The sequence below is a fragment of the Salarias fasciatus genome, chromosome 23 (assembly GCF_902148845.1).
Source record: "Salarias fasciatus chromosome 23, fSalaFa1.1, whole genome shotgun sequence".
NCBI lineage: Eukaryota > Metazoa > Chordata > Actinopteri > Blenniiformes > Blenniidae > Salarias > Salarias fasciatus.
The window spans coordinates 36529372-36546628 of record NC_043766.1 but is presented as its reverse complement, the minus strand read 5'-3'; the positions used below and the strand labels follow the sequence as shown (position 1 = coordinate 36546628).

Genomic DNA, 17257 nt, shown 5'->3' with positions numbered 1-17257 from the left:
GATATTCACCACCTATATTGGGGGTAGGACATGTTGAAGATGATCCAGATGATTACAGACAGGTATTTGAAGTGACACAGCCACTTGGAAAACTGGAGAACCTGGCACACAAAGTTGAGATGTGGAAGAATTACAAGAGGAAAGTGAACCAGATGAGTGGAGAAGTCAAGAGTGAGAAAGGAGAAAGAAAAGGGAAGAGCATTAATGTAAATTAAACAAAAGAACAACAACAACAAAAAAAATAACCTCCACTTCAAATCAGATTCCAGACTGGACCCACACTGAAATCCATATCCGCAGGAAAGGACCTATAAGGATCGAATTACTAAGGATACTGGGAAACATGGCTGTAAAAATGTAACAATTAATAAAAAAATGAGAAAAACTGATAAAAGAAATCTGGTAAGTACAATTTTTTTTTGTATTGTTGCTTGAAATAACAACAGCAACAAAAATGCAAGTGTTTTTTTTTAAACGGCCAAAATAGCAAAAGAGATTAAATCGGTGAAACAGTTAAAATTTCTGAAACTGTTGAAAAGCAAAACATAATCTATGAAAATTAAAACCTTCAGGGGAAGAAAGCTTCTAAACAAATCAATCTGAAGCAGTTTTATAACTGATACTTGAATGCATTATCGGACAGTGACAGTGTAGTTATTTGAAAAGTTGAATTCAGTTTGGCAGAGATGTTCAGTTGAGAATCATCTTCATTGTTTCAGGAAGGAGGCAAGAGCTATTAATGCTTAATGATGGCAGCTTGAGTTAGTTGTATTGTCTGCACACTTGCGAACAGAGAGGGCAAAGGAAAAGGAATTTGCCAACCAAAAAGGCCCAGAAAGACTTCTTTAGAAGACTGAATAAACGGTTGGTCATCGTCAGTTACAGTCCTCAGTGCTGCAGCATGTGGCTGACACCAGGACACTGGAAAAACCTGCATTCACTGAAAATGTCCGATCTCCTCTGGTTGGACACACAGTGGGCGATGCGCAGCTTTTGTAGAACCTCCGTGTTGGATCTTGCCCAAGTATTGTATCTACAGAGGGAAAAATGAGTCAGTGACAGTTGATGAAAAGCTGACAGAAAATTTAAGTCCGTGTGTTTCATTGAGGAATTTTAGAGATGAAGAAAAGTCTACCTATAATGGTGGCTGTTATACACATGGTCTCTGTGGAGCAGGGCACTGAAACTGGAGATGAACAGGAGTCATCTGAGCAGCTCAGACACTGGAGAGGAGCAGGAATTGTTGTTGATAATGTAGTTTCAGTTGTGGTTGGTTGAGGAGTTGTTGTTGGTCCAGGAGTTGTGGTTGGTTGAGGAGTTGTTGTTGGTGCAGGAGTTGTGGTCGGTTGAGGAGTTGTTGTTGGTGCAGGAGTTGTGGTCGGTTGAGGAGTTGTTGTTGGTGCAGGAGTTGTGGTTGGTGGAGGAGTTGTTGTTGGTGCAGGAGTTGTGGCTGGTTGAGGAGTTGTTGTTGGTGCAGGAGTTGTGGTTGGTTGAGGAGTTGTTGTTGGGGCAGGAGTTGTGGTTGGTTGAGGAGTTGTTGTTGGGGCAGGGGTTGTGGTTGGTTGAGGAGTTCTTGTTGGAGCAGGGGTTGTGGTTGGTTGAGGAGTTGTTGTTGGTGCAGGAGTTGTGGTTGGTTGAGGAGTTGTTGTTGGGGCAGGAGTTGTGGTTGGTTGAGGAGTTGTTGTTGGGGCAGGAGTTGTGGTTGGTTGAGGAGTTGTTGTTGGGGCAGGAGTTGTGGTTGGTTGAGGAGTTGATGTTGGGGCAGGAGTTGTGGTTGGTTGAGGAGTTGTTGTTGGGGCAGGAGTTGTGGTTGGTTGAGGAGTTGTTGTTGGGGCAGGAGTTGTGTTTGGTTGAGGAGTTGTTGTTGGTGCAGGAGTTGTTGTTGGGGCAGGAGTTGTGGTTGGTTGAGGAGTTGATGTTGGGGCAGGAGTTGTGGTTGGTTGAGGAGTTGTTGTTGGTGCAGGAGTTGTGGTTGGTTGAGGAGTTGTTGTTGGGGCAGGAGTTGTGGTTGGTTGAGGAGTTGTTGGGGCAGGAGTTGTGGTTGGTTGAGGAGTTGTTGTTGGGGCAGGAGTTGTGGTTGGTTGAGGAGTTGTTGTTGGGGCAGGAGTTGTGGTTGGTTGAGGAGTTGTTGTTGGGGCAGGGGTTGTGGTTGGTTGAGGAGTTGTTGTTGGGGCGGTGGTTGTGGTTGGTTGAGGAGTTGTTGTTGGAGCAGGGGTTGTGGTTGGTTGAGGAGTTGTTGGTGCAGGAGTTGTGGTTGGTTGAGGAGTTGTTGTTGGGGCAGGAGTTGTGGTTGGTTGAGGAGTTGTTGTTAGGGCAGGAGTTGTGGTTGGTTGAGGAGTTGTTGTTGGGGCAGGAGTTGTGGATGGTGGAGGAGTTGTTGGGGCAGGGGTTGTGTTTGGTTGAGGAGTTGTTGTTGGTGCAGGAGTTGTGGTTGGTTGAGGAGTTGTTGTTGGTGCAGGAGTTGTGGTCGGTTGAGGAGTTGTTGTTGGTGCAGGAGTTGTGGTTGGTTGAGGAGTTGTTGTTGGTGCAGGAGTTGTGGCTGGTTGAGGAGTTGTTGTTGGTGCAGGAGTTGTGGTTGGTTGAGGAGTTGTTGTTGGGGCAGGAGTTGTGGTTGATTGAGGAGTTGTTGTTGGGCAGGAGTTGTGGTTGGTTGAGGAGTTGTTGTTGGTGCAGGGGTTGTGGTTGGTTGAGGAGTTGTTGTTGGTGCAGGAGTTGTGGTTGGTTGAGGAGTTGTTGTTGGGGCAGGAGTTGTGGTTGGTTGAGGAGTTGTTGGGGCAGGAGTTGTGGTTAGTTGAGGAGTTGTTGTTGGGGCAGGAGTTGTGGTTGGTTGATGAGTTGTGAATGGTTGAGGAGTTGTTGTTGGGGCAGGAGTTGTGGTTGGTCGAGGAGTTGTTGTTGGTGCAGGAGTTGTGGTTGGTTGAGGAGTTGTTGGGGCAGGAGTTGTGGTTGGTTGAGGAGTTGTTGGGACAGGAGTTGTGGTTGGTTGAGGAGTTGTTGTTGGGACAGGAGTTGTGGTTGGTTGAGGAGTTGTTGTTGGGGCAGGAGTTGTGGTTGGTTGAGGAGTTGTTGTTGGGGCAGGAGTTGTGGTTGGTTGAGGAGTTGTTGTTGGTGCAGGAGTTGTGGCTGGTTGAGGAGTTGTTGTTGGTGCAGGAGTTGTGGTTGGTTGAGGAGTTGTTGTTGGTGCAGGGGTTGTGGTTGGTTGAGGAGTTGTTGTTGGGGCAGGAGTTGTGGTTGGTTGAGGAGTTGTTGTTGGTGCAGGAGTTGTGGTTGGTTGAGGAGTTGTTGTTGGGGCAGGAGTTGTGGTTGGTTGAGGAGTTGTTGTTGGGGCCGGAGTTGTGGTTGGTTGAGGAGTTGTTGTTGGGGCCGGAGTTGTGGTTGGTTGAGGAGTTGTTGTTGGTGCAGGAGTTGTGGTTGGTTGAGGAGTTGTGGTTGGTTGATGAGTTGTGATTGGTTGAGGAGTTGTTGTTGGGGCAGGAGTTGTGGTTGGTTGAGGAGTTGTTGTTGGTGCAGGAGTTGTGGTTGGTTGAGGAGTTGTGGTTGGTTGATGAGTTGTGATTGGTTGAGGAGTTGTTGTTGGGGCAGGAGTTGTGGTTGGTTGAGGAGTTGTTGTTGGGGCAGGAGTTGTGGTTGGTTGAGGAGTTGTTGGGGCAGGAGTTGTGGTTGGTTGAGGAGTTGTTGGGGCAGGAGTTGTGGTTGGTTGAGGAGTTGTTGTTGGTGCAGGAGTTGTGGTTGGTTGAGGAGTTGTTGTTGGGGCAGGAGTTGTGGTTGGTTGAGGAGTTGTTGTTGGGGCAGGAGTTGTGGTTGGTTGAGGAGTTGTTGTTGGTGCAGGAGTTGTGGTTGGTTGAGGAGTTGTTGTTGGGGCAGGAGTTGTGGTTGGTTGAGGAGTTGTTGTTGGTGCAGGAGTTGTGGTTGGTTGAGGAGTTGTTGGTGCAGGAGTTGTGATTGGTTGAGGAGTTGTTGTTGGGGCAGGAGTTGTGGTTGGTTGAGGAGTTGTAGTTGGTGCAGGAGTTGTGGTTGGTTGAGGAGTTGTTGTTGGGGCAGGAGTTGTGGTTGGTTGAGGAGTTGTTGTTGGTGCAGGAGTTGTGGTTGGTTGAGGAGTTGTTGGTGCAGGAGTTGTGATTGGTTGAGGAGTTGTTGTTGGGGCAGGAGTTGTGGTTGGTTGAGGAGTTGTTGTTGGTGCAGGAGTTGTGATTGGTTGAGGAATTGCTGTTGGTGCAGGAGTTATGGTTGGTTGAGGAGTTGTTGTTGGGGCAGGAGTTGTGGTTGGTTGAGGAGTTGTAGTTGGAGCAGCTGTCGTTGTTCTCGTGGATATGGTGCCATCATTACAATTGTCTTCTTGACAACAGATTGGTCCGCTGGTGAAGGGTCCAATATTGTCCAGCAGTGTGAAATCCCCCAGGTCTGGAGCAGCGTCACACACAGTTTGAGATATGCAACCAAAAGATGGATTACTCCCAGAACCACTTGATGCTGTGGAAGAAGAAGACGTAGAAGGCTTGGAATGTGTCACAAAGGAAAGAGAAGTGGTGGGACAACAACATCCCCTGAAATGAATATGGCTTTTAGGAATGGTGAGTTGAATTAACTGATCATCCTCTGGTCATAAGGTGGTTAAACTGATCACCGTGTTATCATCACGTGGATCGACTGACTGCTTTCTGGTCATAAATCAGAAAAAAAAAAAAAAAACACCGCTGTCCAATCATCAGAGAGATCAACTGATCACTGCCTTGTCATGGAGTGTTTCTCGTGATCAGTGTGTGTTCGTCAATCTGTTCAACTGATCACCATCTGGTGTATCAATTGCTCGCCACATGGAGGCCATGAAGTCAAGAGGTAAGAATGCTGAGGATCTCTGTTCTGAAAGTGGCCCGATTCCACAATCAATTGAAATAGGTTATATAAATAGAAGTCCTGAAGACTCACCCTCCCCTTCAAAGCACTGATCCTCCACTCCTTCACAGAATGATGCTGACCGACATTCACTTTGACCAGGAAGACATATGAAACACATTCCACCATTTTCTCTTTGTGGATCTGGAGCTGAAATGGTAATGGACAAGAAGTTCAATTGAAAGATCACAGAACATTTCAGTATTACAATTCAGTGTTACAATTTGTTCATGCTCACCAGGAAAATCCTCCACATTACAGTCATCTGTATCACAACATCTGGCAGATGCCAGAACACTGGCTGAGCCTGAATCCATTGAAAATGTCTGCTCTCCTATGGTTGGACACACGGATGACGTTGCACAGCCTCTGAAGAATCTCTGGATTTCAGCTTGTCCAACTTCAGCATCTACAGAGTGAAAAAAGAGTCAGTGACAGTTGATGAAAAGTTTGAGTCCATGTGTTTCACTGAGGAATTCCAGAGATGAAGAAAAGTCTACCTCTAATGGTGGCTGTTATACACATGGTCTCTGTGGAGCAGGGCACTGAGACTGGAGATGAACAGGAGTCATCTGAGCAGCTCAGACAGTCCAGAGCTTCAGCTGTCATGAAGAAATAAACATTGATGGTGTTGATTCCACACAACTTCCAACACAGGAAACCATTTCCTATAGTCTGACATGATGACTGACTGGCCTACCACCCTCAACCCCAACTACTTGATCGACTCAACTCTTTAAGATACAGCAAATTACTACCTGAGCACTTGTGTGGCATCATCTGTTTTTAATAACTGTATCATTGTGCACAATTAAAATATTAGAATAACTTACCTGTGACTGAAAACATCCAAATTAGAGTCAAAGAAATAATCGGCTTCATCATGACAGAGCATATTGTCACCTCAGATCAGCTGTCCTCTGACTGTGACAAAGGCACTTAGTTTTTAAATATTGGACGATCACAACAAATTTACAGGAAGAGTTTTTGGGCGTGTCTGGGTTTTTTCTACACCACTCCCTTTCAGGTTAATCTTTCAAACTGTCACTTCCAGTCAAGCATGCAGACATACCAAACAACTGGATTGATCACATTGAGATGATCCTTCACCTGCCTACTTGAACATTAGACCGCACAGGAACACACTGTGAAATCTGACACTTGACAGTTAATGGAATCATCGAACACAGGTAATAAACCGAAAACTGAGATGGAACAAATAATCATTTTTTTTGTTTGTTTTTTTTAACTTTCCTACTGAGACAACGGTTTTGGTGGTGAGAGAGGAGGGAGAAGTCGGGGAGGGGAACTGGGCTGTAACATAAGCTCAAGATGCCCGAAGCAAGGTTACAGCAGGCAGGCACAGAATTTTATTGTCCGTGACAGTAGTGGCTGGAAACATAACACTGGAAAAAGCAATTAGATTAAAATTGTAATGTTGTTTATTTTGGTGCCATTACTCCCATTACTGTACATATATGTACATAAACTGATCTTTAAACACGGAATTAAAATGAACACCCTCCCAAATACATGCATGCTCCCGCAGCAGGGGATACATGTTTTTGTTCGGGGATAAGAACTTTTGCTGGACACACACAGGCAGTGTGTATGTGGACGGAGTGTCGAGGAAGCACAAGAACTTACCAGTAAATGGACGATGGCAGAAGGATGGGCTCCCCCAGTGTTACATCCACCCAAAAAGCAATTCAGGTCTGCTATGTGGAACCATTTAGGGAACTCAAAAGATGACCGAGGTGGTGTTGTCACCAATGAGCATTCAGCATGCAAAGCCTGTCATCAGAATGAGGATGGGAGACTCCAACAGGGTGCAAGACACAACACAGGAAACCATTGGGGCTAATGAACACAAGAAATGGGGCGACAGTAGCTCAGTTGGTAGAGCAGGTCGTCTTATAACTGGAAGGTTGGCGGTTCGACCCCTGCTCCCGCAGGCGTAAAACTGTCGTTGTGTCCTTGGGCAAGACACTTCACCCACCTTGCCTAAGTATGAAAGCTGTGAGAGTGAATGGTTGGTGGTGGTTGGATTGGCGCAGATTGGCAGCCTCGCTTCCGTCAGTCTGCCCCAGGGCAGCTGTGGCTACAGTAGTAGCTTAAATATCGATATTGATCAATAAAATGAGGGAAATTATTGTGATATGACTGCCATATCATGCAGCCCTATCATCCAGCATAAAACAGACCTTCCATTCTTATTCCGTCACTTTGTTTGATTTGATGAAGCATTTTAAAACATCCACCTTTATGTAACCCTGTTAATTTTTGTCCCATGCAATAGTTGGAGTTGTATTTTTGTTTATAGATAATCTTTCATGATGTTCCTGAAATGTATGATCTTTGTGAATTGGATATGCGCACTTCACTTGTCCACCACTGTGGGGCAGTGCACCATATTTTGTTGTTCTTCATGGGTCCTCTATCTTGGATGGGCTGCAGAGAACTTGTGAGAACTTGGACGGAGATGAACCAAAACGAAACATTTTTGACTGATTTTGCCTCAGAGAGAAAAGAAATCCTCAAGGTGAGTTGTTTTTGTGAACATGCTCTGTATTTGTTAAAGCTCGTGTCTGGAGTTTCCGTTCGTTTCCAACGTATGTATAATTTTTCAACAGAGCTTAAATGTGTCAGTCTGGTTCGATACTATAATATAATATTAGCATAAAGCAATATAAAAATTTATTTCTGAGCCCCGCCTTCGTCTCATAGACCCCCATGTTATCCGAAAAAGCGCCGGTCAGCGTCAGCCAATAGAGTTCGAGCTTCCGCATTCTCGTGTTGTCAATCAAAATGTGGAGCAGCCAGAGAGCACGGCCGCTCGCCCAGCAGAGGAGAGTTAGCAACGCAGCAGCCGCCCCGCTTACCTCGGATATATCCACTGTCTGCTCAACCATAGATATCATATAAAAACTAGATGCCTTAAGGCGGAGTCAGCAACGTCGTTCACTGGCGGCCATCTTCGGACAGTGGACCACTCTGGGGCGCTCTGTGTAATCTAAGGGAAGGTGAGTGATTTACACTAATTAAAATACTCAACTCAATGAATTCCTCATGGATTTACAGACAGTTTGATTCATTACTAACGTTACGTTGCTATGATGCAGACTACATTTTAATATCACAACTTTTCTTTTTGCATGCAGTTAAATGCCTACATGTCTGACTTTTATAACAAACCAAGTCGTTTGAAAATCGATTGAAAATTGAGCAATCTATAGCTATTTCAAAGTTGACGCTCAATTGACATTAATGTGATGAGTGAGTGAGCGGCCCTGTACCAAGATGGCCGCCATGTGACGACGTTAGTCCCCATTGGGTTACAGCGCGCATGAGCCATCTAGTGTTTCTATATATATCTATGTGCTCAACATCCACCGTAAACAGCTCAACATGGAGGATGCTGTAGGACTCAGAGGCTCTCATTTTCACCCGACAGATAATAGCGTGCACAATTAAAGGGGCGTGGCTTGGTCGCTCATGAAAGCAGAGGGAGGGCGGAACCTGAGACATTGGATTGAAAAAAAACCCTCTCTCGTTCAAAACTCCAGACACGAGCTTTAAACTAACCTCATAACATGAGGCTGAATATGCATGTTTCACCATTTCAGTGGATAAGAGGTGGATAAGAACAGTCTGGCTGTCTACCACCAGTGGATGTTGCCCAAAAGGTACATTTTGTTTATTTTGCCTGATTCATTGTGTAAATTGTGAAGTGATATGGAAATGTGTGTATTTTGGACATGGATATTCATTTTTTGTTGTTGCTTTACACAGTTCATAAGTATTCATTTGAATTAAGATTTCATTGATGTCAGATTACAGTGAAATTGATTAATAAGGTGAAGATAAGATGGTTAGATATAAATAAAGGTTAAATTCTGTGCAGACTGTTTTTTTTTTAAAGGGCTATTCTGAACCCTGTTCCCCAGCACCCGGCCTCTCTGTGCTGGACCCTGGTCGGCTGTTCCCGAGGCCGGATTCCGCTCTTCATCTGGTGCCTGGTTCCATCGTCCGAGTCTCCTCTTAACAGCGCTGCAATGGTCCCATCAGGTTTTTGCAATGGACACTAAGTATTGAGGGATGACCAGTCTGGAAAAACTTTCATGAGTGCACTCAAGGGTACATTTATTTCTTTTGTTTCCTGAGATCTCAGTGGTTGTTTTGGGGATTTGTTTCCTTTTTTTTCATGTGATTTCACTGATAAAATAACAAAAGAAAGGAAAAAGAATACATATTCATTTTCTGCCGCTTTATCCCTTTCGGGGTCGCGGGTGGCTGGAGTCGATCCCAGCTGCTGTGGGCGAAGGCGGGGTACACCCTGGACAGTTCGCCAGTCTGTCGCAGGGCTGACATACAGGACTGTCTCAGAAAATTAGAATATTGTGATAAAGTTCTTTATTTTCTGAAATGCAATTAAATAAACAAAAATGTCATACATTCTGGATTCATTACAAATCAACTGAGATATTTCAAGCCTTTTATTATTTTAATATTGCTGATTATGGCTTACAGCTTAAGAAAACTCAAAAATCCTTTCTCAAAATATTAGAATATTTCCTCAAACCAAGTAAACAAACAAAATTATAACAGCAAAACAAAATCAAACATTTGAAAATGTCCATTAATGCACTCAGTACTTGGTTGGGAATCCTTTTGCACAAATTACTGCATCAATGCGGCGTAGCATGGAGGCAATCAGCCTGTGGCATTGCTGAGGTGTTATGGATGCCCAGGATGCTTCAATAGCGGCCTTTAGCTCATTTGCATTGTTGGGTCTGGTGTCTTTCAGCTTCTTCTTGACAATACCCTACAAATTCTCAACGGGGTTCAGGTCAGGGGAATTGGCAGGCCAATGGAGGACAGTAATGCCATGGTCAGTACACCAGTTACTGGTGGTTTTGGCACTGTGGGCAGGTGCCAGATCCTGCTGGAAAATTAAATCATCATCTCCATAGAGCTTTTCAGCAGAAGGAAGCATGTAGTGCTCTAAAATCTCTTGGTACACAGCTGCATTTACTCTGGACTGGATGAGACACAGTGGACCAACACCAGCAGCTGACATGGCTCCAAACCATCGCTGACTGTGGGAACTTCACACTGGATTTCAAGCAACTTGGATTTTGCTCCTCTCCAGCCTTTCTCCAGACTCTGGCGCCTTGACTTCCAAATGAAATACAAAACTTGCTTTGGTCTGAAAAGAGGACTTTGGACCACTCTTCAACTGTCCAGTGCTTCTTTTCCATAGCCCAGGTCAGACGCTTCTCCCGTTGTCTTGAGTTCAGAAGTGGCTTGACCATGGGAATACGGCTATTGTAGCCCATTTCCCGGACACGTCTGTGAACAGTGGCTTTTGATACCTGGACTCCAGCTTCAGTCCACTGTCTCTGAAGCTCCCCCAAATTCTGGAAGCAGCTCTTCTTCACAATGCTGTTCAGCCTGCGGTCATCTCTCTTGGTTGTGCAGCGTTTCCTGCCACATTTCTCCCTTCCAACAGACTTTTTGTGAATGTGCTTTGAAACTGCACTCTGTGAACAGCCTGCTCTTTGAGAAATGTCTTTTTGTGTCTTCCCCTCCTGATGGAGGGTGTCAATGATGGTCCTCTGGACAGCAGTCAGATCAGCAGTCTTCCCCATACTTGTGATTTAGTTTACTGAACCAAGCTGAGTGTTTCTCAAGGCTCAGGAAAAACTTGCAGGTGTTTCGAGTTATTTAGACGATTCAAGTGATTAGTTAAATAGCCTACTAGTATACGTTTTCATGATATTCTAATATTTTGAGATAGGATTTTTGAGTTTTCTTAAGCTGTAAGCCATAATCAGCAATATTAAAATAATAAAAGGCTTGAAATATTTCACTTGATTTATAATGAATCCAGAATATATGACATTTTTGTTTTTTTAATTGCATTTCAGAAAATAAAGAACTTTGTCACAATATTCTAATTTTCTGAGACAGTCCTGTATATAGACAAACAACCATTCACTCACACATTCATACCTTGGGGCAATTTTAGGGTGATCAATTAACCTACCATGCATGTTTTTGGACCGTGGGAGGAAGCCGGAGTACCCGGAGGGAACCCACGCACACACGGGGAGAACATGCAAACTCCATACAGAAAGGCTCTGAACCCCGGCCGGTATTTGAACCCAGGACCTTCTTGCTGTGAGGCAAGAGCGCTAACCACTGCGCCACCGTGCAGCCCAAGAATGCATATTTCAATCCAAAATTCAATTTGTTGTCCTGTGTTTCATTTGGAGTGGAGTCTACTAATCATATTACTTTATGATAGCCGACACAACCAGTCTCCTCATTGAACCTAGCTGAAGATAGCCCTATATATAAATTAGGGATGCACCGAAATGAAAATTCTTAGCCGAAACCGAAACCGAAAAATGAGGAAACTAAAGCCGAAAACCGAAAGCCGAAAGACCGAAAGAAATGAATAATTATTAGCCTTTGTTCCTCAGGGATATTCTTCAGGGATGATCAGGTTCATCAGATTAATCACTGCATCCAATTAGGACAGGATAGGAAAAGTTCCTGTCTGTGGCATTTAACCTACCGTATTTTTCGCTCTAAAAGTAACACATAAAAGCCTCGAACTTTCTCAAAACCCAACAGTGCACCTTATAATGTGGTGCGCCTTTTTTTTGCAGAAAATACAGTAATAAAGACCACCCGGTTGTCAGTCCGTTGTCTTGACTACGCTTCCCATAATTCGTTGCGACGTGATCACATGAGCAAACAACCTCTGCTTGCTGTAGCTAAGCTAGCCACGTCAAACATAACGGTAAACAACAACGGCATCCACCTCTAACCCGTCAGTCACAGTTTGTCCTCCAGTCTCCCGACCGGAGAACACTGGCCGCGGCTGGCAGTCCGCACGCTGTGCCCCGAGAGCAGACAACCAGGACGCTGGGAGCGGCCTGCCGCTGGCCGACGCCGGGCCGCGGGGAGCCATGGGGGACTTCACGAGCTGGCTGGACATCGGTGACCAACAGCCAAGACAGTCTGACAGACCGTTTGGGTTTTTATAATTCAAATAAATCAGTTAAAAATAATTCCCCTGTCCTCTAATTCTTTGACTTTTCCTAAATATGTGTCTTGTATGACTTTCTGAAACAAATAAGGTCCTAACAATGACACACATAATATTACAAAGCATTCAGTGTCTCCAGAGGTGCCAATTACAGATTCAGGTATCCTCCATCAAAGTACAGCAAACCATGTATTTCTTGTTTCGAAAAATTAATTTTATAACGAACATATTTTCTGAATAAATACCTTTGTCCTGTGGAGCCTGCAGTCCCAGAATCAAATGAGCAGGGTGAGGACGGACCGTGTGGGAAGGTGTCCGTCCTGGTGCGCAGCCGGGGAGACTTATTTTACTAATTTTAATACGTTCTTGATTATTATTGACGGTCAGTAATACATCAATTTTGTGTGTGTTGGTGTGTGTGTGCGTGTTTGTCAGGGAAACGAGTGCGCGGAGTGTGAGAAGTGACGCTGCGCAAATGCGCACTGTAAAAAGTTGAAAACCTGATTTGAGGCATTAATACAGCAGACATGAGGCATTAAAAGGTTTGCTTTAGCATTACCGCCACGTCATCACCATTTTTTTTCGGCCGTGTTGTTTCGATGATTTTTTTCTTTCGGCCGAAAGCCGAAAATACACTTTTGAGTCATTTTCGGCCGAAAATTTTCGGTGGCCGAATTTTTATGTGCATCACTAATATAAATATTGAGATTGCTTATCACTAGCGCTACCACTATGGGGTTACATTTAGACAGCAGAAGGTTTGACCAAATGGCGTTGTCACAGAGTCCCAGTTCCCAATACTTCATTTTAACATCCTGCTGAGCTATTTGCTGGAGAAACTTTATCAGCTTTATTTTATAATTTAATTTATTTGGAGCAGTTACAGAGGTCTGGAGGTTTTCACCAGAGTGTTCTGTCCAGTTTGTTATAGAGTGTGGTAAAGAAGGAAAAGAGCAATTTTGAAATGAACAAATGATAAAGAAAGCAAGGCTGACGTCAGTACATTGGTTGATTGTGATTTGAGAGAACGCACAGCTTCCTCTTAGTTGTCCTCCACCATTTATTGCAATAGAGAAAAGTGTGGTACAAGAATTCTTATCTGGTTCAGGAAATCACAGTCAACAAACTGTTAGTGTGCAGGGAAAAAAAGAAACTTCCCCAGAAAGAACAATGTTTCCAAAAAGAAATGAGCTCATGTGCTACATGCTCCTGAATGATTGGTCTAGACATGGGGGAGGAGCCATGGTTTAGACTCAGCTCTCCATTGGTTGGTTGCTCAGGTTGCTCCCAGCCTCCTGCCACTCTTCTTTTCATCCAATCAGGTGGAGTCAGTAGCCTGTAGAAAGAAGTGCGCCCTAATCCTCAGATCCCTTCATAGCGTTATCAGCACATAAAGAGTAAATGTGTTACAAATCAATATCATTCCGAACCAACTCCCCCTTTCACACCTTTTGAAGGTGCGAACCTCCTTCATTAGCATATCGCTACGTTTAACCCTTCCACCGCTTTCCTAGAGAAAATCAATGCTGTCTTTGATCCCCCAACATCCCATTAGTGATAAAGGATACGTGTAAGCTCCACACACCTTGACGAGTTCAAATTGTTCTGATTTGTTCTGATTTCCATTCTTATTCCATCACTTTGTTTGATTTGATGAAGCATGTCAACACGTCCACCTTTAGACAGCAGAAGGTTTGACCAAATGGCGTTGTCACAGAGTCCCAGTTCTGAATACATCATATTAACATCCTGCTGAGCTATTTGCTGGAGAAACTTTATCAACATTATTTTGTAATTTAATATATTTGGAGCAGTTACAGAGGTCTGGAGGTTTTCACCAGAGTGTTCTGCCTAGTTTGTTATAGAGTGTAGTAAAGAAGGAAAAGAACAATTTTGAAAAGAATAAATGAAAATGAATAAAGTAAACAAGGCTGATGTCAGTGTTTTGGTTGATTGTGATTTGAATGAACACACCACATCCTCTTGTCTTCCACCAATTGTTGCAATAGAGAAAACTTTGGTACAAGAATTATTATCTGCTTCAGGAAATCACAGTTAAACTGTAAGGAAACAAACTCGTCAAAAGTAGTTGCTGTCATCACTGGTGAAGTCGTTGGAGCTGACAATGCAGTTGTCAGTAGTTGTTGACGGGTTGCTGCAGGCAATATCATGGTTGACGATTGTGCAGTTGCAGCAGTTGTTGAAATAGTTGGCGTTGGCGGAGTAGTTGAAGGTGGTGTCGTAGTTGTGGGTGTAGGTGATAAAGTAGTTGGCGTTGGTGGAATAGTTGGAGGTGGCGGCGTAGTTGTGGTTGTAGGTGGTGAAATAGTTGGCGTTGGCGGAGTAGCAGGACATGGTGACGTACTTGTGGTGGCAGCTGAGCAAGCAGTCTGCGATCCTGTTGTTGAAGTTGTAGTTGCTGAAGACGTGCTTGACGTTGGTGCTGCTCAACGAGTTCTAGTTGATGAATTAGGTGGTGCTCTTGAAGTTTTCGTTGACTCTCACCGAAGGGTTGACTCGTAGTTGGTGGAGTCGTTGTAGTTGTTGGAGTAGTTGTGGGTGCGAACGGGTCAGGGTTACACAGACTTCCTTCACAACAATCGGGCCTACCGAAGCCGCTAAGTTGTGACAGTAGTGGAAACGTCCCCAGGTTTTCCGCAGCTCTACACGCACTTTGAGAGATACAACCATGAACTGGAGAAGTCCCCGAACTGGTCGTTACTGTGGAAGAAGGAAAATCAGCAGCTGAAACAAAGTTCTGATAGTAACTTGTGTTGAACACAAAATTTGTTTTTGGGCACATGGTAAAACTGTCGACCACACTGGGAAGCATACAGGTAGATCACTCTGAGATTATAAAGTTTGTGCATATTTCCTGGATGGAGTGAAGATATCAAATAAGAATATGAAAAAACAAAAAAACAAAAAAAAAAACCTGGGTACGCACCAGACCCCAGAAAACACTGATCCTCTTCAGCTTCACAGTTAATCGCAAAAGTACAGTCACTCTCCTCACAAGAGAAACACCGTAGAGAACCAGTTCCACCACCTGACGGTTCTGAAACATGACAGAACAAATGTTTTCATCATTTACGAAGAGAACATTCATGTTTGTAATATTAAATTACTTCATGGATTTTCTTTAATTGAAATATTTCAAATCTATTTGTTCTCACGAGGAAGAGTTTCTGTGTTACAGTCATCAGTGTCACAGCATCTGGCAGCGACCAGAAAACCTTTTCGTCTTTGAACCAGTGAAAAGGTCTGAGATCCTGTCGTTGGACACACAGCGGATGTCGCACAGCCTTTGAAGATTCTCTGGGTAAAACTTCCGAGATATCCACCATCTACAGAGTAAAGCACGAGTTAGTGATTGTTGAAGAAAATCAGACAGAATGTTCCAGGTCATGTATTTCATTGAGGAATTCAAGAGGTGAGGAAACGTCTACCTCGGAAGGTGGCTGTTACACACATGGTCTCTGAAGAACAGGTCACTGAGGTTGTTGACGAGCAGGCACCATTCTGGCATTGCCGACATTGGAGGGCTTCAGCTGGAGAGAAAACCAGTCAGATTCATCTTGTCAGAACAAACATTGCTTCAGGTTTTCAATTCCAATATACAGTCTTCATTAATTGTATCATTTTTGAAATTAGAATCTTCTTCACATCGAAAACAACCTTCAGTTTCATATTGCGGCCATCTGAAATGATTGTTTCTGGTCACCGTAAGTTAACTTACCGGTGACGGACAACGCCCAGAGCAGAGTCAGAGAAAGAAGCAGCTTCATGGTGAAGAGCAGGAACAGAACTGAAGCGTAGCTTTCTTCAAGTGTGACACCAGATAAGGCTTCCACTTCATTTATATGCTGAACTCCACATTTAGCATCAATATTATTCTTGCTAATCTGTAATTCAAAGCAGTTTGATGAGAATAATTATCCACACCCGATTTAATTGGGAACAAAATGTCCCTCATTTGATTGTTGGTTTATCATTGTCAGATTTTACCCAGAATAGATCTCAGACTTTCCTCACTCACATGTTGCTCACCCACTGCAACTCCACCCAGTGCAAAGTTGCCTTCAAAATGGTGCATTGCAAATAAAACAGGGCTTCAGCCTGTTTTTCCCATCTTATGATGCTGGTTCTGTCACGGTTGATGTTGAAGGGTGGACGGAATCAGACTGAAAAAGCCAGGCATATCTGGAGTTGAAATAAAAAGTCTTTATTGCCCTTAAATAAAAAAAAATAAATATATGAAAAAAGATCAAAAGAGAGTCCTCAAATCTGCAAACTGAAGGAGTTGCCTGACCACTAAACAACTACAGGTGAAGTCTGCCACGGAATTGGGAGCAGAGATCTGCTGAAGCTGAGGGCAGAGCCACAGGAGCACAGGAGGAAGGACAGCTGGGACTCCTGCCTCAGCGCTCACACAAGAACCAGAAGCTCCTCACCAAGGACCACACAGACCTCCTGACCACAGGAGACCAGGCTGAACACCAGACTAAGACAAGAAGATCCGTATATTTATAGTATGTTTTCATATGACATTACCCCCCCCCCCCCCCCCCCCCCCCCCCCACCACCACCACCACCACCACCACCAAACAATACACACATACCAGGGCTGTCGCGGTAAACCGGTATTGACGATAATCCTGATATTAAAAAATGAAATTTCAATATCGTGTTCAAAATGCGCACATGATAATATCGCATAGAGAATGTAGTGCCACTTGAAACGTGTTGAAGTGTATTTTCAAAATCCGCTCCTGTTCTTCCGCCCTGCTTCTCTCCCTCCTGCAGCACTCCAGCCTCTCCCCCTCCCCTCTCGTATAAACACAGCAGAGCATCTGTAGCCGCACGGCTGCTAGCTAGCGCGGCTCCCAGTTAGCGAGCGTCACGAGTGAACTAAACACGTCGGCGGTGGCCGACAACGACAGCGAGACGCTCTATCCTCACCCGAAAAAAGTGAAGTCGGTGGTGTGGGAGTTTTTTGGGTTCCTAAAAGTGGAAGCGGACAAGTTTGACGACACGCCAATTTGCAAGAAATGCCGAGCTTCATAAAAATCTGCCATAAGCAGAGAATGGAAACAGAAAAAAAAAAAATATCCCCGTGATTGTTCAGTAGACATATGACTTGTCATTCTTCAGTTACATACAAATGCTTTGTCTCTGCTATCCACAAATGATTTTGTTAATCTTGTAATTATAAGCAGATTTTGCACCCATCCGGGTAGTAGTGGGGCCCCATTAGGTAGGTTCCAGACGTGTCATTGTCATGTATGCGGTGGGTTTCAAGTT

At 44.2% G+C, this 17257-nt stretch overlaps 3 protein-coding genes across 3 annotated transcripts in view; all 3 read right to left on the bottom strand.

The window, feature by feature from the left end:
• The window catches only part of LOC115382176 (NACHT, LRR and PYD domains-containing protein 3-like), a 1518151-nt gene that overhangs the window by 820974 nt on the left and 679920 nt on the right, over window positions 1-17257 (bottom strand). The window lies entirely within an intron of this gene.
• Window positions 1-17257, bottom strand: part of LOC115382197 (NLR family CARD domain-containing protein 3-like) — a gene marked incomplete at its 3' end in the record, with an annotated part of 1183065 nt that overhangs the window by 959403 nt on the left and 206405 nt on the right.
• LOC115381314 (mucin-2-like) lies at window positions 1101-4081 on the bottom strand (the record flags this gene model as incomplete). The annotated part of the gene is made up of 2 exons (XM_030082593.1): window positions 1101-1787; window positions 3014-4081. Coding segments are annotated over 2 exons (1755 nt in total), but the record flags the coding sequence as incomplete, so codon positions are not given.